At 40.3% G+C, this 27,205-nt stretch overlaps 2 protein-coding genes across 6 annotated transcripts; one reads left to right on the top strand and one right to left on the bottom strand.

Moving 5' to 3' along the window:
• Nucleotides 1-341: 341 nt before the first annotated feature.
• On the bottom strand, nt 342-6,822 carry RAD51AP1 (RAD51 associated protein 1). 2 transcript variants are annotated; one of them, XR_014589971.1, is made up of 9 exons: nt 6,746-6,822; nt 4,898-4,947; nt 4,521-4,647; nt 3,754-3,863; nt 3,347-3,421; nt 2,691-2,840; nt 1,905-2,051; nt 853-1,046; nt 342-472 (listed from the first exon to the last, which is right to left on the bottom strand). XR_014589971.1 is itself a non-coding variant. In XM_083860336.1 (8 exons), the coding sequence occupies exons 1-8, from the start codon at nt 6,763-6,765 to the stop codon at nt 919-921; spliced, it is 807 nt and encodes a 268-aa protein (XP_083716462.1). In that variant the 5' UTR covers nt 6,766-6,822; the 3' UTR covers nt 530-918. The 2 variants fall into 2 exon arrangements, 1 of the variants encoding a protein (XP_083716462.1); XM_083860336.1 differs by lacking the exon at nt 342-472 and having other exon boundaries at nt 530-1,046.
• Nucleotides 6,814-26,659, top strand: FERRY3 (FERRY endosomal RAB5 effector complex subunit 3). Of its 4 annotated transcripts, none has more exons than XM_083860332.1 (14): nt 6,814-6,895; nt 8,078-8,272; nt 8,492-8,637; nt 9,714-9,895; nt 11,051-11,150; nt 11,230-11,351; nt 12,606-12,712; nt 14,508-14,705; nt 15,897-16,025; nt 17,079-17,147; nt 18,633-18,835; nt 23,780-23,837; nt 25,044-25,144; nt 26,100-26,659. In XM_083860332.1, the coding sequence occupies exons 2-14, from the start codon at nt 8,095-8,097 to the stop codon at nt 26,190-26,192; spliced, it is 1,686 nt and encodes a 561-aa protein (XP_083716458.1). In that variant the 5' UTR covers nt 6,814-6,895; nt 8,078-8,094; the 3' UTR covers nt 26,193-26,659. The 4 variants fall into 4 exon arrangements, with proteins under 4 accessions (XP_083716458.1, XP_083716459.1, XP_083716457.1 ...); XM_083860333.1 differs by lacking the exon at nt 6,814-6,895 and adding an exon at nt 6,945-7,155; XM_083860331.1 differs by lacking the exon at nt 6,814-6,895 and adding an exon at nt 7,428-7,486.
• The last annotated feature ends 546 nt before the right edge of the window (nt 26,660-27,205 follow it).

Consider the following 27,205-nt stretch of genomic DNA (forward strand, 5'->3'; position numbering starts at 1 on the left):
GGAGAGACCTCATTGTGGCCTTGCAGTGCCTGAAGGGAACTTATAAAAAAAGAGGGAGAGTGACTTTTTACATGAGCAATCTGGGATAGTGGAAGGTGTTCCTGCCCATGGTGGGGTGTTGAAACTGGATAATCTTTAAGATCCCTTCCAATCCCAGCCATTCCATGACTCTATGATATTCCTTTGTTAATGCAATTCCATGAGTCACAAGCAATACAGGGAGAAATGGATCTGCTACCATCCTCTGATGGTAGTATCAGTATTACTGATACTGTGGATTAGTAAAAGCTCAGTTTCATTAATCAGTAACAATCACTTCACTGCTTTATGAAACTCCCTACCTTAGCATGGTATCATAATCCTCAGTGAAGCCCCAGGAGCTCCAAGGAAATTCCTCATTGTCTGAGCCTGACTAATGCTGCTGACTTCCAGTAAGAGCGTACACAGGCAAAAATATCTGCCAGACTGCAACCTTCAAAATTAATAAATTCAAGGAATACAGTTAGATATTAGAAAGTGTTTTATTTTAGGGTTTTTTTGTGTTTTTTTATTTTTTAATACAACATTCTCAAAAAAATTTCCCTGTTATCCATACTGCCAGAGTGCTGTATAGACTATGTTAATGCCAGGAGTTTAGGTATTAAAAAATTAAAATTATCACAAACCAACATCTCTGAATATAATACATGAAAAAGCTGGTGGTCCAGATGTCACTTTGGTTAAATAACATTATTATTCAGTAGCACTTAAAGATGCCTAGCAATTAGCAGAATAAAAACTCATCCTAACATCAGACACGTCCATAACAAGAGTCCTCCAAAATGGATGATTTCAGGATGATTCCAGGCCCACCTTCTGATTATCAGGAAAACTCTTTCCACAGTCTTTTCCTCTGTGTGGCACTTTGCCATTGACCATTCAACTGCTGGTAGCACTGGGATGGAGAGGTTTGACTCTTGCCAGCCTGGAGAGGCCAAGTCTAAGGCAGTGAGTAGGTGACTTAACAGGAACACATTTCACAGAGGCATTACTGCTTCCTGATGGAGCTGGAGATGATTTTAAAACAAAACAAAACAAAAAAGGCATTAGAAGTTTAAAGGGGGAAAATAGCATATGACTGTTGTCTTCTAGTAATTTTTCTAGCAGGACAAAAGAAGCATTCTGAAGAGAGCGCAAAAAGGTCCAAACCACAGAGGCACATGGAAATCACACCCCAGGGATTCCTCTCTCTGGGAGCCAGCGCAGCAGGAATGGTGCACAGGTCAATTACCCAGGCACACACTGCAGCTACACTGGGCAACTGTTCCAGTGTCCTGGGCATTTTCAGGCACTCCACAGAGAAACACTGAACACGACTCCAATGGGGAATCAAGGACTTGAGAGAGAGGAGCCAAACAGAAAGAGCCATGTACAGAAAAGAAAGTGTACATATGAAGAAAAATCAAAAGAATCAGGAGTCAGCAGCAGCATGCTCAAACACCTTGAGAAAATAAAGCTTTTAAGTATTTGCTTTATTAGAGCAGCTAAAATACTCCAGATTTTTTTTAGTATTTTTTGTTTAGAACAGGTAATAATTTAGCACATACCAGAGACAAAGCTCTAATTAAGAGAGAAATAGGTGTGAAAGGATCTTTTGATTAAGGTCTGATGCACAGTTTGGAAAAGATTTTATAAGCCCCATGCAGACAAAGAATTAAGGATAATGCCGTAAAAGCAGCATAGATATAACTTTTCTTCTTTTCTCTCTTTTTTGTTTTAAACCTGTCCAAAGAAAATCTTTATAAAATATATATAAAGGCATGCATGTTCCTGGAATAGTTTATTTTTTTGTTTGCTTTTAGGAGAGATTGCTAAAAGCTTAAGTTAACTCATGTATGTGTCTATAGCTGCAGCCTCAGCCATACCTGGTGGTGTCCATTTAGGCTTTCTGTCTGTGACAGGACTTGATGCATGCAGACGCCTCCCAGCTGCTTCTGATGGACTGGACATCACCTTCTGTCTCAGCTCAGAGCTGTGTTCTGTTGTGCAGGAAGGAGAAACTATAGGTGATGCTGAAATGGGAAAAAAAAAAAACTTTCGAAAAAATGCTCTTTAGCAGAGAAATCATCACTTAAGATGACAGACCACTGCATAGCAGAAATAATGAGGATGGTACTAGACTGTCCCATCTTGAAGCAGTAAATATTTACCCAGACATGTTGCCTGTTAGGGAATGACAGACATGAATGCAGCTTGCTCTTCCAAAAGATGACAGTCACAGGAAGCAAAGAAGAGAGGCTACTTGCTTTTTAAAACAAGCTTAAACAAAGCCAACAGTGAAAGCTCCAACACCTGATACTACTCCAGAGTCACTGTTTTAACACAACCCCAGAAAACAACTGGAAAAATGAACAGAGGATCTTTAGAGAGATGAACAACAAGGACAGAAGGAATTTCTCCTGACCTACGAATGCAGATAAACAGTGACATTTTGCTGGTTTGGGAGAAAAAAAGCACCAGTGTGTAAATTTAGTGTGAAAGTGCAAACAAACTGTCATGAGTATGAGGAATATGAGGGGATAATGCTTCAGTAAGGGGGGAGTAAGGGAAAATGAAGTAAAAGCAGTACGAATTTCACTAAAAATCCAAACTAAATGTAAGGCACCACATCCAAAGCACATCTAAGGAGAGAGTTTTAGTAGAGAACTTACTGGGTACAGACTCTGGCTCAGAATCAATTTCATGCGCCCTGTCATCACTGTCAACCACCAATGACTTGTGATGTGCTGGAACTTTGGTTGCTGTTGTTCTTTGCCTTCCATCACCCTCAGGTACATCATCATCTGTAACCTGATTGAGACCTACAAAAGAGAAAGTGTTTCAATCAGCTCAAATTCACAGGAAATCTATTCTCCTCCTCTAAAACAATTTGGTATTTGAGTCCCCAGAGTTCATTTTGGTGATATGAAGTTATCCTATTCAGAAACTTATCACTGACACTTGTTTTCATGTGCTTCTCACTGTATTTTCTCATTGTCAAATTTATCAACATTTAGCTGTAATCAGGCTAACAAAAAGAAGACCAAAAATTCACCAATCCACAGGTTTGCTCATTTTAAGACTGGGACAAATTTTTAATGAATGAATTGACACATTCTTCAACCTTTATTTAAGATAAAGACTTTTTTTCCACATCAACCAAAAAAAACCCCCAAACAAACAAACAAACAAACAAAACAAAAAAAAATCAACAAAAAACAAACCAACAAAAAAAACCAAACCAAAACAAAGAAAACACCCCAATGGAAACAAAGAAGAGATAAGCTACTTAAATGCTTTTTGTCAAAAGAGTGTGAGAACAACTTACCTAAAAGTTCACTGTCTATGCTGCAGTTGGAAAAAGGGGGTCTCCTCTGTGTATTTTCTGATTCAATATTCTTACCTGTTTTAAGATCCAGGGGAAAAAAATTAAAAATATGAAATATTACTATACAAAAACACATTATAAAAAGTAAAAATATTAAGAAATTAAAATAGCTGAAGTTTTTATCTGTCTCTAATCCAGGTATATATTTGGAAGATCTTACAGAAGAATTACTTCTCTCACAGAAAAAACCTCCAAGAACATAAGAAAACAGGCAATACCTAGAAACTCTCTCTTGTTATGACATCTTGAAATAAAATATGATTTTCAACCTATTTCAGTGTAAAATAAATTGCCATGTTTAAATTCACTGCATATAAATAAAATGTTGCATGGAACTGTAAAGTAACCTTGTTCTTCTGAATTTTGCACTTCTTCAGGATTTGCAAATTTTTCTTTGACAGATAAGGCTAAGGCAACTTCCAAATCTCTTTTATAAAGTTTGTCATCCAAGGATAACCTGGGGAAAAAATGCCAACATTTTAAATAATAAAACAATTACATAAGCATTATAGAACTATTTATGGCTTAGTGAAATCTTTAAAATTCAGATACTTGTGAAGAGATTAATATTTCAATACATATTTATATCATATTGTGTTACAAATACTACATTTTGAAATTATTTAGACAAAACACACACTAATTTTTAAAGCACTATACTTTAAAGCATTATGATTGCAAACAGTGTATGTGTGCATGTATATAGATATATAGATATATCTATATATGAGCTATTAACTGGCATTACTACATGGAAAAAAACAGTGATTGCCTTTGCTTGAAATGCCACACCAAAACATAATATTTAAACACAACTCTAGTAATAAAAATTAGATTTCTCTTTTTCATTGACATTGACTTTATATCATCCTTTAAATATGTTCTTTTGTGAGGAATCAGACTTGTCTTTATTTTTCTTTGGTTTAGGAGTCCCTAAGAAACTCAGAATTCTTTGAGTTATTTGAAGGTGCATCAATAAGGCTCAAAATCTTTACTACAGTCATATATTAGCTGTTTGTTCTCAGCTGCTTAAAATTCTAGAGGAAAAGAAACCAAACCCAAATACTTTTATTGAAACCCAGTTTTACACAGAGTTGACCACAACATTTCCTACCTCTTATTAAGTGTCTGTGTCTGTGATGGAGTCACTTCTTTGGGCGTTTTTAGCTTCTCTTTTTTCTCCTTCTTTGATTCCTTGAGCTGTGTTCTGGATTTTTTGCTTGAAGGTGCAAAGTCTTCATCTGTTGGAAAACAGCAACAAGCTCTCATGAGTTTTTCCATATTCTTAAATGTCATAATTTTCATTGCACACTGAAAATATATCAACATAACCTTTCCTGGAAATTAATCCTATTTTAATAGAACACAACAACTACAACTACACTATCATTAAATGTATTTAAAAGGAAAATTCAAGACTCTCTTTTACATGTGCTTTTATGTGAGAGGCAATGATTCCAAATTCTTGATGTACAAGAACATCCAACTTACCATCATCTTCCAAATCCCCAAACTGAGAATAATCAACAACCTTCTTGTTCCTGTGGCAAAAAAATATAAAATATACACTATTAATCCTTCCTGACTGAGCATCTTGATTTGGTAACACTTTTGGGTAAATAATGTTTTACAAGGAAAAAAAGCAGTATGTGTTCAGGTGGACAGAATCATGGAATCATGGATTATCTGTGAGTTGGAAGGGACCCACAAGGATCATCCAGTCCAGCTCCTGGCCCTGCTCAGGACACCCTAAAAATCCCACTCTGTGCATCCCTGTGAATGCTGTCCAAACACTCCTGGAGCCCTGGCAGCCTTGGGGCTGTGACCATTCCCTGTTCCAGTGCTTCAGCACACTCTGGGGGAAAAAACTTTTCCTGATATCTAACCTAACCCTCCCATGGCAAAGCTCCAGCCGTTCCCTGGGACCTGTCTCTGGGTACAGAGAGCAGAGATAAACCTAAACCAGTGCAACTGTACACAATGGCTTGTTAGGAATAGGTCGTAGCGGTTTTTTTTAAAATACCCCACAGCCTCTCTGGACAATCTGTTCCAGGCTCGGTCACTGCCCAGGACAGAAGTTCTGCCTCATGTCCAGGTGGAACTTCCTGGGATCAGTCCCTGCACATTCCTCTGGTGCCATTGCTGGGGCCCCCAGAGCAGAGCCTGAGCCCTGCTGGGAGCCCTCCCTGCAGACAGGGACACCCAGGGCTGAGGGCCCCTCTCAGCTGGGGCTCCTCTCGAGGCTGGACAGTCGCAGCTCCCTCAGCCTTTCCCTGTCAGAGATGCTCCAGGCCCTAAATCATCTCTGCATCCTCCACTGGCCCTGCTCCAGGAGCTCCCTGTCCCTCCTGTGCTGAGGAGCCCAGGACTGGACACAGCACTTCAGATGTGCCTCCCAGGGCTGGGCAGAGGGGAAGGATCACTCCCTGACCTGCTGGCACTGCTCTCCCCAGTGCACCCCAGGATTCCATTGGCCTTCTTGTCCCCCTGGGCACTGCTGGCTCATGGAGAGCCTGTTGTCCACCAGGACCCCCAGGTCCTTCTCAGCAGAGCTGCTGGCCAGCAGGTCATCCCCAGTCTGTGCTGGTGCATGGGGCTATTCCTTCCCATGTGCAGAACACACATTGCCTTTGTTGAATTTTAGACACTTCTCTGCCCATCTCTGCAACCTGACCTGGTTCCTCTGAAGGGCTGCACGGCACCCGGGGTATCGGCCACCCCTCCCAATGTGTCATCTGTGAACTGCCGATAAGACATCGACCCCTTCATCCAAGTCATGTATGTGCAACTTAAACAACACTGGGCCCAGTATTACCCCCCTGCAGGGCTACATGCAGCCCTGGGCCTAGCACAGGAAGGACAGGGAGCTGCTGGAGCCAGGCCAGCGCAGGGACACCAAGGGCATCAGAGGGATGGAGCAGCTTTGCTGGGAGGAAAGGCTGAGGGAATTGGGATTGTCAGGTTTAGAAAACAATTAGGAAAAAATTGTTCCCTGTGAGGGTGGTGAGGCCCTGGCACAGGTTGCCCAGAGAAGCTGTGGCTGCCCCATCCCTGGCAGTGTCCAAAGCCTGGCTGGATGGAGCTCTGAGCAACCTGGAGACTGAAGAGTGTCCCTGCCCACGGCAGGGGGTTGGAACTGGATGGTTTTTAAGGTCTCTTCCAACCCAAACCCATTCTACGACAAACCGGGGGGGACATCACCAATACCAGGCCTCCAACACGGCCCTGTGCCACTGATCACCACCGCTCCGCTGGAAGGGAAAGGAGCCACCCTGGAATCCCCCAGAGAGCCCGAGAGGATCGGGGGAGCCCCTCGCCCCTCAGCCCCGGCACACGCACCTCCGGGCCGGCCGCGCCATCCCCGCCGCAGAGCAGCGCCGAAAGTGCGGCTGCGGACGCGCAGCTGCGATGACGAGACCGGGTAGGCGGAACATCCCGGCTCCCCCTTCCCCCGGCCCGCTTAACCCGCGGCTGCCCGCCCGGAGACAGGTCAGTCGGGACTGGACGAGCCGGCTCCCGGTGCCCGCGGGCGCTGCCGCTTCCGGCGGAGGGAATGCGGACACCGGGAGCTCCCCGCGGCGGGGAGGGGGCGGACGGGGTCCCGCAGGCCGTGTCCTGCCGGCTTTGAGCCTGCTGTTTCGGAAGCGGGAGGTCCTCTTTGAAGCAGGGGTTTGTCCCCCGGTCCTTCTCTATCAGCGTCCTCCGCACCTCCTCGCTGCCTCGGGGAGCGGCAGAAAGAGCGTGCTCGGGTTTGTGTTTCCCAGGATTTCCCGTGGAACCCCACTCCCAGAGAGGCCGGGACACCGCCTCGCATCAATATTGGGTGTCCTCACATGTTTGTTTTGAAACTGTTTCATCTGTGTCTAACACGTCTGTTTGTTCACAGAAATCCCACCCAAACACCCCCCTCGCCCCTCAACCCGTGTATTCTGCTGTAGAATTTTTTTTTTAATTGTTTTTTTCTTCTCCTCGGGGTGTGGTTTTTAGCACTGGAGAGGGTTCGGCTGCAGCAATGTGTCCAGCTTTGCAGGTGATGTTCAAAACAGAGGGATGTGAATGAGCAGAGGAGCCCTATGGAGGGTAAAAATACAAGCACAGTTATCCCAGTATATATTTTTATTCTGTACACAGCCCACTTGCATCTTTTTTGGCTTATTTTTAATACAGGTTACAGAAAGACAAAATCAGCTCTTTCTAAAAATCGTTGCAAACATCTGCTTCCCCCACTGCCCAGGCCTTGCACCTGCAGAAAGGAGGAAATAAAATCTCTATGCACTCTTCAAGATTTCAGCTTTTGAGGCATCCGTGACAGAAGTCAGGGTGTTTCAGTTAATTTTCTGTTTATCAGGATTCCCCTCTGCCCTGGTTCTGCTTTTAAGTCAGGAGATTTATGCTGTAATTTTTAAGAGCGTGTATAAATTTTAAATTTATATATTGACACAGTCAAATACATTTTAGAAGCACTTGATATTTTGGAAACTGGTATTTATGCTTCAGTTCCAGATGCATGTATTTGGAATTTAAAACTGAGTATCTCTGAAAATTTGGGGGGGTTAAGTATTTTTGACTCTTAATTATTAGCAAAGCCATGGCTTTTCATTACCATTTTTTACTTCTGAGTGTACAAAAATAATTCTTTTTACTTTCTTGTTACTTTTATTTCTATTGCAGAAAACAAACTCAAGAGGATGAAGCCTAATAAAGGAAAAACTTTAACTAGAGAGAGAGACTATATGTACAAATTCAGTGCTGGAAATGAACATTTGGTGCTTATTGTGCCTCTCAAATTCCCTGTGCAAGAGAATATCAGTCATTTGCATGGACGTCTGATGGCTCTGCACAACCTGCCGTGCTTTATAGAAAATGGTATGAATCGATTTCTTAAATTAATTTCGTGTGTCCTTGTCTTATAGCTTGCTCTAGGAAACCAAACTAAGGGTGTTTTACTGGAACAGTGTTTACAAAAATGGTTTTAAACAAGTGCTAGCAAGGAAAAGGTTTTCAGGTGAAAAACTTCACTTACATGTTTCCTCAGTGATTACTGATGTGTTCTGTTGATGGAACATTTTTTTCTTGTTGTAATAGACCTGAAGCAATCTCTTAGTAAATTCGTAGAAGAGGAAACTATAAAAGATTATGACAGAGAAGCTGAAGTGGCTCTGGAAGCAGTGAAATCAGGAAAACTAGACATCAACCAGCTGGCAGATACTTGGGCTAAAGCTTATAAAGAGGTAAGATTAAGGCTGGGAAGTTAATATTCAAGGCTTGCTTTGTGCGAGTATGTATGTGTGTGTGCAATCACAGTTATGAGGATGAAATATTACACTAAAATTCACTGCAATTCTTGCAGTTTTCTCTTTTTACTGAACGTGAGCATCAAGTCTTCATCCTAAAAGTTATTAGTCAGATTTTTCTTTAATTCAATAGAGTAAAAAGACAGAAAATGGAGAGGCAAACTGTTCATTTAACAGTTGGTACTCAAACGAAAAATAGGCATAAGGCTTATAGTGGTTTAGAATTAAAGCAAGAGGTAGTGAAGTGACACTCCTATCCTAAATCTCAGTAACAGCAATTAAGGCTAGAAGGAGAAAATGTACAGTGAGAGAGACTTTTCAGTTCATTTTTTGATTTCATATGACTATTTCAGATTATTTAGGAAGGATGAGACTTTAGTTGGAATAGTGTCTCCAGTTTCACATTTGATCTTAAAAATGGTTCAAAAGAACTGGAGCAGTCCTAGTGAGGAGAAAAAAAGAGTAACAAACCTGCTGTCTTTGAGGAAAAGTTTATAGGAATCGAATTTGCTTCTCATGAAATATAGAAAAATGTGAAAAATTCCATAGAAAGCTTGCAAAACTGGCATTCTTGGGCCATTCTTTGTTCAATAAAAATAGCTTTTCTTAAACCAGTGTTGTTGATCAAATTCTTAGGGACATCAGAGGTTAGTCATCCCTACTAGCAAAGAATTTTTGTTTGCACAGCTAGTGTTTTGGGCCTTATCTAAAATGCATCAGGTGCAAATATTATTATGGATATTGCTATTTTTTCCAAGCTGGTATTGTGTGAAAATTGGTAATTCCTCACTGTAGTCAAAGCCTTAATGATTCTGACTTTAGTTGCTTTGAAAGAGAAAAAATGGGAGAGGACAAAACTGAGAGCTAAAGTAGACTGCAGAAAGGTTGAATTAGGGAAAATAATTTATGTATGGTAAAGTTAGACCCCCATGGTTTTACCCCACCACTATAAGGGACCTATATATGTCCTAAGAGGTATCTTGTCCTTTAAAATCTCTTACATTTTTCTTTAGACAACATTAGAACATGCCAAACCTGAAGAAACCAGCTGGGATGAAGATTTTGCAGATGTTTATCATGATCTGATCCATTCTCCAGCTTCTGAAATGCTATTAAACCTAGAACACAATTATTTTGTTAGCATCTCAGAATTAATAAGTGAAAGGGACGTGGAACTGAAAAAACTACGTGAAAGGTATTACATTTTTATTATTTAGGTTTTTCTCTCTCTTATTAAGTAGGGATACCTGCCACTGGGTATCCCATAGGACAATGTGTGTAGCTTGAATTTGTCTGTGTAAACCCAAAGTCATACAACACTTGGTTGGCACAAGAGTATGTAGAGATTGGGCAAGGGGGAATGGCTTCAAACTGAAAGAGTGGAAATTTAGATGGGAAATTAGGAAAAAAATTTTTACTCAGGGTGTGGTCAGGCCCTGGCACAGGCTGCCCTGAGAAGCTGTGGCTGCCTCATCCCTGGAAGTGTCCAAGGCCAGGCTGGATGGGGCTCTGAGCAACCTGGTGCAAGATGTCCCTGCCCATGGCAGGGGGTTGGAATGAAATTAACATTCATGTCCTTTCCAGCCCAAACCATTCCATAATTCTATGATGTCGTTAGGGTCAGCTACCTTATACTTTGACGGCCTTCTATTATTTTCAGTGTCTGAGAAGAATCTAAGTCTTGATTTCCAGAAAGTGTTGAGTTTGAGTCCTGAGTTCTGGAATAAGCTTGCTTAGCTGCAGGTAACTTCTTTATCCACAAGAGGGAACATGTTGAATGTAGATTTTTCTTTTTGTGCCATAGTAGTTTCAGTAGGTCTGGTTTAGCATTCTGAGTGGTAATATTCCTCTTGAGCTGTGTAAATTTAAGCTCAGGTTAGACAGTGCATAATCAGTTCACACTGTGGTTTCTTCTGGACTGAATTGTAGCTTTTTCTAGTTTGGGGGTCAATGTTGCCAGTAAGGTGTTAGCAAATCTTTTTGCTGCTCATTGCCTCTTCTCAAGTGCGGATACAGAAGAAAGAGCAGTATTGTTGTAGAGCTCAGGTGTGATGTAGCTGTGTATTGCCTCTGCTGAAATTTATCTCTCTGTTGGAATTTATCACATCCCTATGTTGGTGGCAGCTGAGGCTGTCCCAAATGAAGGTAAGTGGTGTCTGTTTACACAGGAGGTGACTACAGGAGCTGACTTGAATCCCTGACTGTTAACTCCAGTTTATTTTGTGGATTTTCATTGCTAAATCTGTGGCTGTTCATTCTGTCAATGGCAAACAACCAAGTTTGTTGTTGTATCACAGCAAAGGGTGTTCTGCTGCCAGTCTTCTGAAATCTGTGTTTGCTTCTCTTTCAGGCAAGGAGCTGAAATGGATAAGGTGATGCAGGAGCTTGGGAAATCACTGACTGACCAGGATGTGAATTCCTTAGCAGCTCAGCATTTTGAGTCTCAGCAGGTAACTAGAATATGTCATGCACAGAATCACCTTAAAAAGAACACCCACACCACTCAAATTATCACTGCTCTCCTGTCAGGATTTGGAGAACAAATGGACCAATGAATTAAAACAGACTACTGCTATCCAGAAGCAGGAATATCAGGAGTGGGTGATAAAGCTTCATCAGGACCTAAAGAATCCCAACAACAGCTCAGTCAGGTATTTAAATCTTCTGTGATGCTTAATTCCAGCTGAAATAGTTCAAAGAATTTCCATTTACATAATCTTTTAAATAGGATACTATGATATTATGGATATATGAGGCTATATCCATCCTATATGATACATAGGATACTAGGATATTCTGATATGATCATAAGTAATTTACATAGGATAATCAAACTATATCAAAGGCAAAGAGACCATCATAAATAAATATGTGTAATTCTAGGAGTTTCTTCATTGTGTGATGTTACGACCTCTCTGTACCAGAAAGTGTTGTAATGCACTAAAGTACAGCTTGACATGAGTGGAATTTCCTCCTATTTTGCCTTTCTTTCCTATGTCTGTCTTTAACACTGTTTCACAAGGCTTTCTGTTACTACCTAAGCATGTTCTGGAGAACAATGGTACTTTGAAAAATTATAAGAATGGTTTGAATTAACAAGCCTCCTTTCTTTTCCTATGTGTGTCTTACTGGACAGCTGAAAAGTGGCATTTTTTAGTGTGAACACTTGTGGAGAGAGTTGAATGAGAAGCTTTCCTCTGTTTGAGGAAATGGCAGGGAAATTAGAGTTTGTAAATTGGGAGGGATCCTTACTCTGTATCTAGTACCTTGCTGCTTGGCAGTTGAAGTCAGTAGAACTGCCTGCAAGTTTATAAAAGATTTTTAGAAATGAGGCAGTTTGAAAACAGAGAAGCTTCTCACTAATGCAGAAACAAATTGGAGAGATGCTGATGTTCTTTCATTTATTAGGAACAGTATTTGTTTTATCACTGCCAGACAGCTGAAAAAGAAAACTGATACCTGAAATGTTTCCTAGTAGTTTGAACACTGTGGAACATTTGATAAGGTGATTTTTAATCTCCCATTTTGTGTGGGAAGGAGAAATGAAATGCTTTACATAATAACTTCATAAATAAGGTTTTGTTGTAAATAGGCTGAGGAGAATTCTTTTTGTTTTCCTTTTATTTCTACATTTTTACTATGTTATAACTAGGAATTGTGACTTATTTTTATTTCTCAGTCTTGGAATACTTTACAAATGGGCCAAGTAATGTAAATCTAAAAGTGGAGTCTCCTCTTCCTGCTGCCAGGAAGGTAAAGGTGGAACCTCACGTGTGGAGCTCATGCTCATAGGTTTGGTGTGGTTTCCATAGACCAGCTGAGAAAACTTGGGATAACTTTCACAAAGTTGTTGGTCTTGAATAAAAATTAGGATTAACTTTTTGGTACTTTTCTCATTATTTTAGTGATGAAATTAAAGTTCAGCCCAGCCAGCTGAGGGAATCTGTGGAAGGAAATGGGAGAATCTATGAAGAACAAAGGCTGTTAGAAGAAAGCTTTACTATTCACTTAGGTAAGTGGAGTAATGCAAATAAGAGCTGGTAATAAATGATGTATCCAGGGCATGTATTATTTACAGTATTTAACTCTCAATGTGTATAATCCATAGTTCGGAATTGTTTTGTGTTTGTTCTTTACACGTGAAAGAAAACAGCATAAACTGTATCAAGCAATGTCTGAAATCTTAATGGAAAACATTCTAAAAGCAAATTTTTATCCATTTTTGTTGGGTGACTCATGTAAGAGAGCACAGCAACAGCAAAACATATTGCCTGAAAATGATGCTTTGACTTTTCTTACATTTGGTAGAAAAATGTGTTTACAAAATTCACTTCCCACGATCAGTTGACAGCAGAATAGGTACTTGCAATTTGTATTTTTGTTTGTGCAGTAGAATCTTCTTGTGCTGTTTTGACCATGTTATGTTGTGCAGGAGTGGTTTAGGTCACTTTAAAAATAACCAGCAAAGGCACCAGCCAAAGCAGATTTGATACAAATTTGCAAAAGAGCTAAAAAGGTCAAAGGTTCACTCTCTTACTATATAGATAAAACAGAGAGGAAAATTGGATTACAACCAAATCTAAAATGATTTAGGCAGAAATGGGCAGCAACAATCCTCCCCGTATCACAAACTTAGGAGTTTGCAGGCTCTGAGAGGCATCCCTCTCAGAGGGAGATGCTGGTGCAGCCTGCTGTGGTGCAGGAAAGCTCCAAGGATATCCCTTAGGGCCGCTCTCCATGGAGTCGTAAGATGATTGCCTTGAGTCACTTGGAAAATGTTCTTCCTCAGATTGGATTGCTGGAGTTTCCAAAACTCCAGCAGCAATGGTGCTGTTCCCCTCAGGCTGTGGGTCAGGTAGGGGATGTTTCCAGGGGCCAATTGATGATCCCTTCCCCTCCATGCAGCTCCCACTTCAGCCAGGCAGAAGTTCCTGGGATGGCCAAGGAATGCCTTAGCACCCAGCTCATTGCACAAATGCTAAGGCCTAGCAGGAGTTCCTGGGCTTGTGGAGTGGTTCTGGGGAGGGTGGGGAAGGATACACCATCACACATCAGTATTTCATCCCTAGTTCTGCAATATTCCTCAGGAGGAATTTGTTCACAGAAAGGATTGATTAAATAAAATAGATTATGCTGCTCTGTTTCTTGCAGAAAAGATGTCAGTAGGAAGAGACAACATTTGATAATTGGGCTACACCAACACATAGAGCTGAGGGACACTTGCATCAGAAGAAAGTTCTGTTTAATAGCATTTGCAAACATGATTTGCAGCATGTGGCTACTCCACCACACTTTGCTCTCTTCTTTTCTCTAAAAAAAAAAAATCTCTGTAAAAACTGGGTTTGTGGTACTTTTGTGGGCAGTCTTGGTGTGTTAGAAAAACATGTTCCAGTGAAAAAGGTTGAAAAGTTTTGGGCTGCCCAGGGAAGCTTGGAGTCCCCATGCCACTGAGTGCTTGGATGTGGCACTCAGTGCTCTGAACTGGTGACAAGGTGGGGATTGGGCACAGGTTGGACTTGATTTTGGAAGTCTTTTCCAACTTCAATAGTTCTGTGATTCTGCAATGGGAACAAGGCTCATTTCAGGCACAGACAAGCCTCACTTCATGAAAACATTGCTTTTTTATTGCTACTTTGCAATTTGCTGATGTGTCTGTAAAACTGAATGTGTGGCTAAGAACTTCCTCTGGGTGTTACTGGTAACAGCTCCCTTACGGATCTTTAAGGAAGCACTTTGTGCCCTTGCATTTCAATCCCAGTCCTGAGTTTAGTCTTCCACTGGGATTAAGGCAGGTGTCCTCTGTGCAGGAGCTCAGCTGAAGACCATGCACAACCTGAGGCTGCTGAGAGCTGACATCTTGGATTTCTGCAAACACAAGCGCAATCACCGCAGTGGGGTGAAGCTGCACAGGCTTCAGACTGCAATGTCCCTCTACTCAACTTCCCTCTGTGGCCTGGTGCTACTGGTGGATAACAGGATCAGTTCATACAGTGGCATCAAAAGAGGTGAGCCTTCTAATGGGAGCTGTCAAGCCAGGGAAAATGAATGAAATAATAAATTAGAATAAAATCTTATGCCTTCTCTCACAGAAAAATATTCTTTGTAAAATTAAAATTCCATGGAGGCACTCATGTGTTGGATATGGTATTGCAAAAGGGTAACAAATGCAAAAAGAGATACAGATGAGGATGGGGGATAGTATTGTGCTGTTACCTCTCATCTCTTCCCTACATTTTCTGTCTGAGTAACAATATCAAAGAGAACCCTTCAATATTGATTTAGACAAATTTATTATAGGAGTTTCTAACTCTTTAATATCAGATTATCACACTTAAACTATTTGCAAAAATGAAAAAGAAATATACCCAGATTTAAAAGTGATAGGAAAATATACAAAAACACCATGTGCTTTTGATACTGTGAATTCCATTAAAAATGAACAATAGGGATATGACTTCCCTGCTCCTGGAAAGTTTGATTAATAACCATTTTAAGTGCATGTCTTTTGAGTAAGTGGGTACTATGATGGTATTTTTTATCAAGGTTAACCAATGAAACTTCCGTTTATTCCTGTTTGACTTTCCCACCTCCATCTTGAAGTTTAAAACCAAAATACTCACACTTGAAATGGTTTTTTTTGACTATTACTTGTCATTATTCTTGCCTGCCATTAAAAAAATGTACTGTGGTGATTGATATTTCCTGGAAACAGTTGGAATCAGGCTTGTAGCAAGAAGGAGAGGGAAGTGTACCAGGAAAAGCTGTAGTTGCATTTGTGGTGTTGATGGTTTCCAAGTTGTTTAATTGTAATAGGATTATTTTGTACCTGTATTTATTTTGCAGGTACTTTTTTAACTGTTTAAATATTTAAATGAAGAACGAAAGGAGAAAAACTGGTTTTATGATAAATTTTAGGTAATGAGAGAAGGCAGATATTTAAATAATGTCATTAAACACAAAATTGCTTCTTCTAGCCACCAACTAGATCCTGCAGCCACAGTAGAGGGGAAAGTGTGGGACCAGGTCACAATTTGTCAGATATAATCCCCAATAAATTTTGGAAGAGGAGTCCAGTAGGGCTTTATCTGCTTTTGGAGAGTTTGCCTTTATAGCTGGATTTACTTGATCAGTAGAGTAGAATTACATAATGTTACTGAGCACAACCTCAGGATGTGAATTTCAATCTTATTTTTTAGATTTCGCAACTGTTTGCCAAGAATGCACGGATTTCCATTTTCCTGGAATCCAAGAACAACTTGAAATTGTCCAGAAGGTTGTACTTAAGGCCAGAGGACAGCGTAGCAGCAAGACAAAAAGACACCATGGTCAGTGACAACCAAAATTACCCTCCTTGAAATAGAACAGTGGTCAGCTGGATGTCTGTGGGCAGGGCAGAGTTGATGCCACTCTTCTGCAGTTATTTAATCTGTAAAATAGAGTGTTTGGGTTCATCAAGAGACTCTCTGTGAAATTCCCAGAGAGAATGTGATGTTTGAGTGGTGTCTTTGCTGTGCCTTTAAAATGAATCAACATAAAAGTCACATTTTAACAGTATGGGAAGTACATCAGGCCATTCTGCTTTCCTAAACTGCCTGCAGCACCAGAAACTTTATCTGTCTTTACCTTTTTATTGTCATTTACATTTAAAGCTTTAAAAGTTGCAGAAAAGGAGTTTACAACTTTCCCCCCTTCCTTTAAAGTGAATGCTGAAAACCAAATAACAAATTGCCTAAATGTGTATTTAGCTTTTTTAGTGCTGATCAAAGCTTTGGTTTTCCTTGCAGTTGTGTTTGCAAATGGCTGGGAAATACTCTGACCACATAGTGTTTAGGTAGTGCAGTTGTACATCATGAAACTTTGTTTTCCCTGCAAAGAGCTACTTATGTGATTTAAATGCATCAGGAACATGCACAAATATGAGTACACAGAAAAACAAGTTCCCTCAAGAACCTGCATATTGCTGCATCACAGGGGAAATGGTGAAAGCTGGTTTAATGCTGGTGATTTATGTAAATCTCTTAGGAACAAATTTGTTTTAATTTATTACACTATTGAAAGAGTAATAGCAAGATACTATGTGGTTGTGGGGGCAATTTCCAAAGTTTCATTTTATGTCTGAGAATACCATGTTTGCTTTTGTCCAAATGAAGAAATATCCTAAGATGGTAAGTAAGAAGGGCAATGATTTGAGGTAGGATTCAGTTTGGGGTGTATTGAAGACAGCAAAAACACTTTTACCCATCTGCCTTGCATTTTGAGGACTTTATGGTAACTTCATGGTCAAAATTCAAGCCAGATATCAGTACATGAACTTTTTCATGCCCAAGTTTAATTAATAGAGGATATGATTAATATTTTTTCCATGCATTCATACACAGAAAACAAAATCAGTGGGAATGAAGATAAATTGAAGAATATTGAACGAAACCAGTCGAACATTTTGCCGGGTGAGTTGTGTAGCACTGACCCCCTCTTCCTGAAGCAAATCATGTTTCATACATCCACATTTTTAGCTCTAAAGTCAGAACACAAATTATAAACTGAACCCAAGCTGACCTCAATCAGAGGAGAAGGATGTTCCTGCGGCTGAGACAGAGAACTGGGTGTCAGGACATCTGGTTTCTATTCCCAGCTTCACCACTGGATCACATCTCTTTGCCTAAAATTTCCTTTTGGAATTTGAGGGAGGAAAAAAAAAAGATCTCTGAGCATCCTGGGGAAAAGGTGAAACTTCAATACTAGTAGCTAATTTTATTTTTCAAAATGGCTATATGTATATTACTGTTGTGGTACAGAAAAGCATTTTTGAGTGGATTTTTTATCTTTGAGAAATCCTTCTCTCAGGGAAAGTATCTTCTGTGTATATTGTGATGTTTAATAAGGAAAGCTGCTGTGGAATTTGAAGATGAATATGCAGTTGGAGGTGGGAGGAATTAAGGCCATACAACCCATGAGTTGCATGAGTTGAGTGAGGGCTTATTAAAATTGATTTCATGACTGCTTAAATATTGTTAGTGGGAGTGTATTATAAATCAACTTGGACCAGATAAATCCAGTGTGTCTTGCAGCAGTGGCCTGTCTGTTACTGCTTGTAGATGGTCACTGCTGGGGATTCCTGCCTCCTTAGCAGTCATCCAGAAGGAGTACAGACCCATTCTGCAGCTGTTCCAGTTCAAAGAAAGGATCTTAACTTCAGTGGTCAGTGGGAATAGGTTTGAAGGAAGATATTTATTTGTTGACTGAAACGGTGGGGGCATTGCACACCTGCTTTTCCCTTGACTGTACTGTAGACTTTAGATCTCCAGTGCAAAGGAACCATGGAGAGACCTGGATTTCACTGCCTCTCACCTTTCATAAATTAATACCAGGTCTAAAAATACCCCCAACAAGATGTCTTGGTTACTTTTTTAAAAAAACTCTGTAACTCACCTTCCCACTACTCTGAATTATTTTAAATTCTAATAGTCACTGATCCCTTTGTGTTCCAGTTGCATATCTCAGTTGTTACATAACCCACTATCTTTTTCCACAGGCTCTATGCATCCTTTATTTGAACCCATCCTTTTTTGGCCTTTCCGCCTCCCACATCTGTCTGCAATTCCATGCTTGCATTGTGTATTTTGAGTATTGCACCTCCTCTGGGTTTGTTTTTCTGTTTTGTGCTATATAGAGATCATATCCTGTACTGGCACTGTTGGGGATTATTACACCATGTGGCCATGATGCCAGTGGAACCCATCAAAGCAGTGGAGGGAGTGTGGGATGGATGTATAACAGTGACAGTCCTAGAGATTTTAGATCTCCTGTGTATGTCTTCATCTCTGCTGTACATTTGTATTTACCTCTTATCTTTCTTACATTGCCAAACAATTGGATTTCAGCACAGATCACTACCATGATTTCTTGCCTTCCTGGTTTGCCTTATTGTGCAGGAGAGTTCTACATCACACGGCACTCCAACCTCTCAGAAATCCACGTTGCCTTCCACCTGTGCGTGGATGACAACATCAGGTCTGTGAATGTCACCGCTCGGGACCCAGCCATCATGGGGCTCAGGAACATCCTCAAGGTTTGCTGCACACATGACATCACCACCATCAGCATTCCCCTCCTGCTGGTGCATGAAATGTCAGAAGTAAGTAAATGGAAACATTTGGGCTGGTTTTATGTCCTTGGATTTTTGCAAAGGGGGTGTTTCATGCTGATTTAGGCCAAGTGGGATAATTTTTCTCACTCACAGGCTTCTGCCACACCACATGGCACTTGTATCTACATGGTGACTCAAATTAAGGGGCTGGACCAATTGAAAACACCTCAGCCAGCTGAATCACTTGAAATTTTTATTCCCACCCATCCTTTTGGACAATTCACTTCCTGGATCCAGCTCACTGCAGATGTAGATGGGACTACACAACTGGAAGCTCTTGCTTAGAAACTCTACCTTCAGAGTTGCTGATGCAGTAGTGATACCAGATCCCCACTTTTAATTATCAGTAGCTGTAAAACATTAAAACTAAGTTTTGGGAGCAGCAGCACTGGCAAAGCTTGGCTTAGAATTCTGTAAATCTAAACACCACCTTTACCTTCTGTAAATGTTCTACCACCTCAGCCCTACACAGGAGCAACCAAATTTCACCTTCACTTTGAACTGTCTCCTTCTTCATTCCCTAATTTCTGTCCCTGTTTCCTCTCTAAGTCCCCTCAAATACTGGCTGGGCAAGAGGCAGCATATTGCTGATGCTCTCTGTTCTTACTTACTGTGCTGAGTTTTGTATTTTCTTTTGTAGTGGGACTCTGAGGTAGGGCTTGTTTTTCAATCAGCTGTAACATTTCTCAGTGCACAGTATTTTAAAACTATTAGCAGCCTCTTTTCTTTGTCATAGCTGGCTCACAGAGAAGAAAAAGGGTGGAAAGTCAGGGAGTACAGCCATATGCCTCATATCCTGAAGAGCTGGAAAGACTCTAAACCTAAAGAAATGAGAAAAAGAAGATAACTCTGTCATCCATGCAAGGATGTTAGTAACAATTAGTCTCTTGGAGGTTGTTTTTTTTTTTTTTAAATAACCCTTTGATATTTCACTTGTAAATTCAATATTGCCTTTCCTTTGTGAAAAGTAGCTGACTCACATCAAGATAAACGGTCACCAGTGGATTACCTTCAACAGTGACTGGTTTTGTGACAGAATTTGACTGGAACACAGAGTAGAAGTGACCCTTTTTTGCAGGATCAGGGTCTATTCTCTTGAAAAGCAAGCAATGAAAAATATAAAGAAACCCAATAATGAAGCTTCTAAAGGATGTATTTCCATACATAAAAGTAGACTTTCAGGAACAAATGAGATTATTTCTGAAATTTTTCATCTCTTGTACTGGGACCTTTTTTTGGGGCACAAATGCAAGTAATCAACATGCAGGACAGCAGCCTGGGTCACTCATGGGACCCAGTTGCTGTGTTTCAGAAATATATTAAATATATTGACCTTTGTCTTAATCAGGGTGCCACCTGATTATATTATTCTGGTTTTTGTTTCCTTTAAACCTGGTTAGTTTTAGCTTCTGTTTGCATATCTGTATTTTAAACTACAAATAAAATGCATGACCAAGCGTTCAACTTGCCCTTGAGATGTGTGAAACTGAAGAATGATCTTCTTGTCTAGTGCTGGGTTTCTAAAAGGTCCTGGTAAAAAAATTTACCTTTTCTATTAAGCTATAAGTCTTTGCAGAAGGTGAGCTGGATGGTAAGTGTGTGTTTAGACACAACTGCTTTTTATGACTTGCATTAGCAGCTCGCTTATGACAGTGCTTGGCAGCTGGCTGACCTGATTTGAAACACACAAATCTGTAGCTCCTTGTTGAGGGAAGAGTGAGTAATGACAGATTTCTGAAAGTTACCTTGAACTCGGTGCCTTTGGCATCCGCAGTTTTCTGACTCTGCATTTACCACCTACAGAAGAACATTTTTGTGAGGTGGTTAACCAGGAGCCCAGCTGCAGAGATGTTTCCATGCTTCCCTGGGACAGGCATTCATTAGCAGTGTTCTCTGTGCTTTTCCCAAAGGTTTTCTTCTAATGCAGATGGAAGAGTGGTGTTTATAACCTCACAAAAGTAATGACAGTATCACAGACTGCTTTGGGTTGGAAGGGACCTTAAAACTCATCCTGTTCCATCAGCAGCCTTGGGCAGGGACACCTTCTACTATCCCAAGTTGCTCCAAGCCCCATCCAACCTTTCCTGGAATATTTCCAAGGATGGAGCAACCACAGCTTCTCTGGGCAACTTGTGCCAGGGCCTCACCACCCTCACAGGGAACAATTTCTTCCTCATATATTTGACTGTATTGATCTCAATGAAGCCATTAGATTTCATTATTATTTCTATGAAAAAAATCAAGAATTTTGTTTTTCTTATGGCAAGAACAACCAAAACCGATCTCTCTGGTCTGATCATTAAGTTGAATGAAGGAAAGAAACTGGATTTGATACCTGAGAAAGGCAAAAGCAGACAAGTTTGATTTCAGGACAGGTGAGCTGTTACTGTCTGATCACTGGAATCTTCTATAAACTGGGGAATGAAGTGGCTCTAACAGCAAGGCATTGCTAAAATGCCAGAGCTGGCACCCTCCCTTGGTAGTTTCAATATTGCTCTTATCCACACAGCAACAGTGACAAAAATGTGACTCTTCAGTGATCTCAGTCCAGTTGTCTCTATTACCATAATTTAAGAAAAAAAATTTAAAAAGTAGAAATGTAGGGAGTGTAAGCTGCATAACAAATATTTATGAACACAGTTTATGTCCATAGATAGGTTACTGATGGGTGTATTGACCTCAAATGTTTCTCATCTGAGTTTCCTGCCTTTAAATTGATATCTGCTCTTCCAATGTTTAGGATTTGCACAGATCCACTGTGGCCTTGCTAATTCTTACTGAAATTACCCATTGAAATTTGGTTTGAAATATTTTTCCCACATGATGTATGTGGACTTTACTGTTTTAATTACCTGATTATGACATGGTTTTGTAAAGGCCTAAGCAGCCGCATGTAGTGAGCCTGTCACAAATTAAATGAAAATAAAATCAAAAGGGTTGCAGCGTATCTTTCTAGTCAGTGAAACTGGCCTCCCCACATCCCTTTCTTTTTCTAAATGAATAGAGGAAATCTTAATTTGACAAAACGATTGCATCCTAAAAAGTGTTGAAGCATCTCTGCTAGTGAAAAACACCCAAAGTTCCAGGTGTTTTTTTTTTTTAACTTTCTTGAATGCTATTATCCAAAACTACCTCTAAGAGGTTGGCTGTTTGCTTTTCTGCTTTCTTGTGTCCTTCTCTGTGTTTTGATATGGTGCTTAGCTGATCCTCCATTTCCACACCAGAGAAAATTCCTGGTAACATAGTGAATTCATGAGTTAGTGAAGATGGATTAGAATTGAATCACTACTATGTCATTTTCAGTTCTTGTGGCTTGCATGGAGCGACATTCTGTTATTTCCCTGAGTGCCCACAAAATTTAACCTCTCTGTTCCTCTAAAATAGTCCAAGGAATGGTGTCATATCCTGCTGTGTTGATCAGTCATTGTTAGACTCAGTTCCCATCACTGATTGCTCAAGGTGCTCCTGACAGAGAACTTTTCTTCTCAGTCACTTGCTTTTTACTAAGCCAAAGCAGTGATCAAAACCAACAATAAACCTTACTTGTAACAGAAAGTACACATGGCCACATGAGTTATAATAAACCCCAAGTATTGCTTCCAGAATGCTTAAAAATTTAGAAAGTCAAAAAGCAACCACCACCAAAAAAGTACAAACCCAAGTTCGTCCAGCACTGTTCTGTCTGATTAATGTGATGTATACCATAAAAGCAGCACATAGAGTTGCAGGGATTTACATAATGACAGCTTTATGAAAAGATATTTCCAACTTACCCTGTTTTTAATATACAGTGTACTTCAGGGGGATGGCAGGAGACCCTCCCACCTAAGGAAGAACTTTGGCTTTCAGCAGTTTAATGAAGCCATAAATTCAGTTTATCAGTTGTGTTATCACTGGGCATTCTTACATCACCTTGCTTCTCACATAACTTTCTTCAATCCTGAAATTAAGCTTTCTGATAAGAACAGATTGCGCTGTGTGTTTGACATTGCAAAACAGAGACTGGCTTTAGTGAATAGAAAGCTATGTAAAGCTAAAGTTTGAAAAGGTACTTAGAATGATAAATTGGTTTCCACGTCTATATTCCTGTATTCAGAGTAGAGAGTGCTCATCTTCGTGTTGAAGAGTACAGCAGAAAGAAACAGATACTGTTTTCTTCTTTCTGAGAAGTGTTTGCAGTGAGTCATTCTGTCTCTGAATTACATCATCACAGTGAAATTTGCTTTGTAGCATACAGCCAAAAAAACATTTCATGAACTTTAAACTTAAATTATTTAGCCCAGTTCTTGTAGCCATATCTTAAACCACTGTGGTTTCCATGCCATGTTTTGCTATTTAACTTCAGATAAGGATTTGCTGTTGATATCTGAAACTCCTTCATTAGATGAAAATGAATTTTGTTTGTTCTCACTCTTATCATAAATGCATCTTAAGGAAGAAAGGCTTCTTCCAGTTCCAGTGTTGGAGAGAAGTTTTTACTGAAGGTTGTGGGTATGCCAGGAAACCTTAAACAAAATCAAGAACAGATAGGAGTCATCATTGTGTTATTAAGATGTGGTCTGGAGCCTGCCTTTGATTTGCTGAAGCATGAACCTGACAATTACTAGTTGAATAGTAGACTTTTCCTGGAGCTCCACAGGGGAGTTGAACAGCCCAGTTTCCAGTGGGTTCGACAGCATTTTTATTCAACATCTCAGCTTAAAAATGTGTACTATTGTACTACTGGCTCTCCTGGCAAGCAATAAGGAGTGGTGGTGCTTTTACGGTCACCTGTAAGGTGTGTGCACCTGCCTAGAATGTTCTGAAAACTAGGTCCCAAATGCTGCTTGAAAATTATGTTCTGGGGAAAAAAAAATTGCTTTTAATCATTTTACTGCTATTCTTGCTAGTTAGATCTGTGGGACATTGAGGCTTTTTATTTCTTTATTTTAGGAGATGACCATTCCATGGTGCCTGAAGAGGGCAGAGCTCGTGTTCAAGTGCGTCAAAGGTACGGGAGTGGAGCTCCAGTGGGATCTGGGGAGCCAGGCCAGAGCAAGGATGTGAACTCATTAAAGGGCTGGAGCAGCTCTGCTGTGAGGAAAGGCTCAGGGAACTGGGATTGTTCAGCCTGGAGAAGAGAAGGCTTTGGGGTGATCTCATTGTGGGCTTGCAGTGCCTGAAAGGAACCCACAGGAAAGATGGAGACTCTTGACAAGGGCCTGGAGTGACAAGACAAGGGGGAATGGCTTCACACTGACAGTGGGTTTAGGTTGGATATTAGGAAAAGATCTTCATGACTCAGCATGGTTTTCTGTCTTTCTAAGTGATGTTTTTACTTTCTGCATTTTTGTGTGCTGCACTTAAATAGTTGAACCAGTCACTTTCTTTCAACCACCTGCTTGAGGAGCCTCTTCATATTATAATTGACCTTTAGTAGTTCACAATGGATATGTCATCTATATAATCCACTTCTATTAAACAAGTATTTTTCTGAGTGTCCTTATTTGCCACAAGAGGATTCCTGTGGATTTCGGTAGTTCATCATCGAGCATTGAATGAGTGCTGAGCTTTTTTCCTATAGAATCATCATAGAATCCTAGAATGGTTTGGGTTGGAAGGCACCTTAAAGATTCCAATCCCCTGCCATGCGCCAGGACACCTTCCACTATCCCAGGCTATTCAGAGCCCCATCCAACCTGGCCTCGGACCTTTCCAGGGATGGGACAGCCACAGCTTCTCTGGAGACCCTGTGCCAGGGCCTCACCACCCTCACAGGGAACAATTTCTTCCTCACAGCCAATCTAAACCTCTCTGTCCCTGTGAAGCCATTGCCTCTTGTCCTGTCACTCCAGGCCCTTGTCAAGAGTCTCTCTCCATCTTTCCGTGTGGGTTCCCTTCAGGCACTGGGAGGCCACAGTGAGGTCACCCCTGTTTCTCAGTGAATGGAAGTCATGGAAGGAACTCCTGACACACTGGACAAACCCTCCCTTCTGCTGTGTATGACTGTGCTGCACAGTAGGACTGATTATTCTGTCCTCAGTGTAGGTATTCTGCAGAACTCCTCATTAGGTTTTTCTACATTTCATTCAGATTGCCCAAGTCTGATTTAAAAGTAGTTGAGACCATCCCTAATTAAGGCAGTTCCAACCCTGCTTTTGTGTGACAACTCCCTCACTGCCTGCTCATGCTGTAATTGCTGGGGTGTATTGCACAGGTCATCCAGACAGTGTCAATGCTGGGTTTTTAGGTTTCATGATGGAAATGGCCTCATGGGATGGAGGAATTTCTCGGACTGTACAATTCCTGGTACCACAGGTAGGTGAAACCAAAGTCATATCCAACCTAGCAGACTGCTGGTAAAAAATCACTTCAGCAGATCTGGTTGTGATTTTTTTGCTATTGCCTGCCTCTTTTGAGTGAGTTTAAATTAATCAATCTGGTTTTGTTTCCTTGCCTATAAAAGAGGAGTAAGGGTGGGTTTATATTTTTGAATACCCAATAGTATTTTCTGAGAGTATGCTAGAATTTCAAACTGGGACGTTCACCTTTACAAATGGCAAATGCATCACCTTTGAAAAAGAGACTTTTTTGCTGTTAATTACTCTGATGTGCTAACCTTGTGTTACATAACTTGAGTTGTTTATTAGTCATATTATCTGAAAACATGGAGAGCTGCAGTGCAGAAAGCTTGTCATGCTTCCACAAAAACATTTATTACTCCAGGTATTTGAAGTTAGTTCTAATTTAGATTCTGAAATTATTTAATTTGGAGTTCTAGCTGATCTTCAGAAACAAGAAGATATCTAAAGAAAGCCAGCACAAGGCTTGTTCTAAAAAGCAGTAAAAGTAGAGTTATGTTAGGAGAGGAGTAACATGTATTTTTTGACAAAGTAGAAAGCTGCTGAGCAAGGAGGAAGCCACACATAAATTCCAAAGTTGAATCTAGTCCTGAAATGCAGAGAGCAGGAGTCCCGTAGATAACAAGCAGCACTGTCCTGCTTATGTTTGACAGAAATAATGAATCCCCGGAACAAGAAATCTACTGGAAATGGATATGTGGATATGTCAAATAAATATACAGCCAGTATTTTTAGGTCAGTCTTTTAACTGAATTCAGTAGAATTATAAGACAGAGTTTGAAAATTATTTTAGTTGTCTTCTGAACAGCAGAAATTCTCTTAAATTCCAAGAAACAAAGTTGAGAGAGACAATTCTTCCAAGCTACAAAAAGCCAAAGCTTACCTGTGTGTTGTTTTGGTTTTTTTTCCAGACAATTTCTGAGGAAATGTTTTACCAGCTGAGTAACATGCTGCCACAGATCTTCAGAGTATCCTCCACACTGACTCTCACCTCCAAGCACTGATTTCTGTGGGGCACTAACCTGTGTTCTGTTGGCAGAGGATGAGATTAAGGAGATTCTGGACCGGGATATCTCTTTCGTGTGGACAGATGACCCCAAAGTCGCATTTGTTGCAACTTTCAAGAATCGTGTTGTAATAAAAGATAAATGTTGTCTGTCTTGGCTGGTAGCAGCTGATTTTTGCCTCTTGCTTTGTTTCAGGATTGATGATAAATTCCTCACCTTTATCTGAAAGACATTCAATGTAACTTATATGATATCTACAGAAATATATAGGTAATTCTAATACATAGGTAGTAGAAATAAAAACATGCTAGGAATGAGGTCTTCTGGCTTCTACAAACATTTTCTGAATTTTCTCAGTGACTTTTAAAATAATATAGAGCACATCAGGTGTTTCCTTAGAATAACCAGTGGAATTTGTCATAGTGACTATGGTGATTTTACTACTACAAAATAAAAGACTTGAATCAAACATTTACCCTGTTACATTTTGTAGGTTGTGGAAGTGTTAAAAAAAAAAAATCTAACTAATACACACTTGTGATAATAATGAGAAATTTTAAAATATTATTTCTTCCTTTTTTTTTTTTTTTTTAAACAATGTTTGCTTTTTGCTTCATTTCCAAACTTGACCTTGGCAAGTTTATCATATGAACAACTTCATAGAAACACTGAAGTGTTCTGGACCCTGTTATCCAGATAAAATTTGCTGCTTATTAATTATTAACGTTTTATGACTAATCAGAAATGCCAGGGAGACAGCTCAAGATGCAGCTATGAAATTTCTTGGGACAAACTCGAATCCAGTCAAAAAAACCCCAACCAAACCATCCCTGTATCCCAGTGATGGGGGATAAGGGGAACACTAGGAACTACTTTTCCCCCATCATGGACAATCTTGGAACTCAGCTGTAGACCCAGAAGCTGCAAGCAGCCCTTCTGTGGCCACAGGAAAAGCCCTGTCTGGAACTGGGATTCTTGGGATTGCTAGAACCACTGAGGTCACAACAAAG

Source organism: Zosterops lateralis, assembly GCF_965231275.1.
Source record: "Zosterops lateralis genome assembly, chromosome: 4".
NCBI classification, from domain to species: domain Eukaryota; kingdom Metazoa; phylum Chordata; class Aves; order Passeriformes; family Zosteropidae; genus Zosterops; species Zosterops lateralis.

Coding starts and splice junctions, on each gene's coding strand:
- FERRY3 (XM_083860331.1), top strand. Junction 12,713..14,507: donor AAGCTTTACTATTCACTTAG/GTAAGTGGAGTA, acceptor TCCTCTGTGCAG/GAGCTCAGCTGAAGACCATG. Junction 23,838..25,043: donor CGTGTTCAAGTGCGTCAAAG/GTACGGGAGTGG, acceptor TGTATTGCACAG/GTCATCCAGACAGTGTCAAT.
- RAD51AP1 (XM_083860336.1), bottom strand. CDS start 6,765: ATGGCGCGGCCGGCCCGGAG. Junction 4,648..4,897: donor TGGGGATTTGGAAGATGATG/GTAAGTTGGATG, acceptor GTTTTCCAACAG/ATGAAGACTTTGCACCTTCA. Junction 2,841..3,346: donor CATAGACAGTGAACTTTTAG/GTAAGTTGTTCT, acceptor TCTCTTTTGTAG/GTCTCAATCAGGTTACAGAT.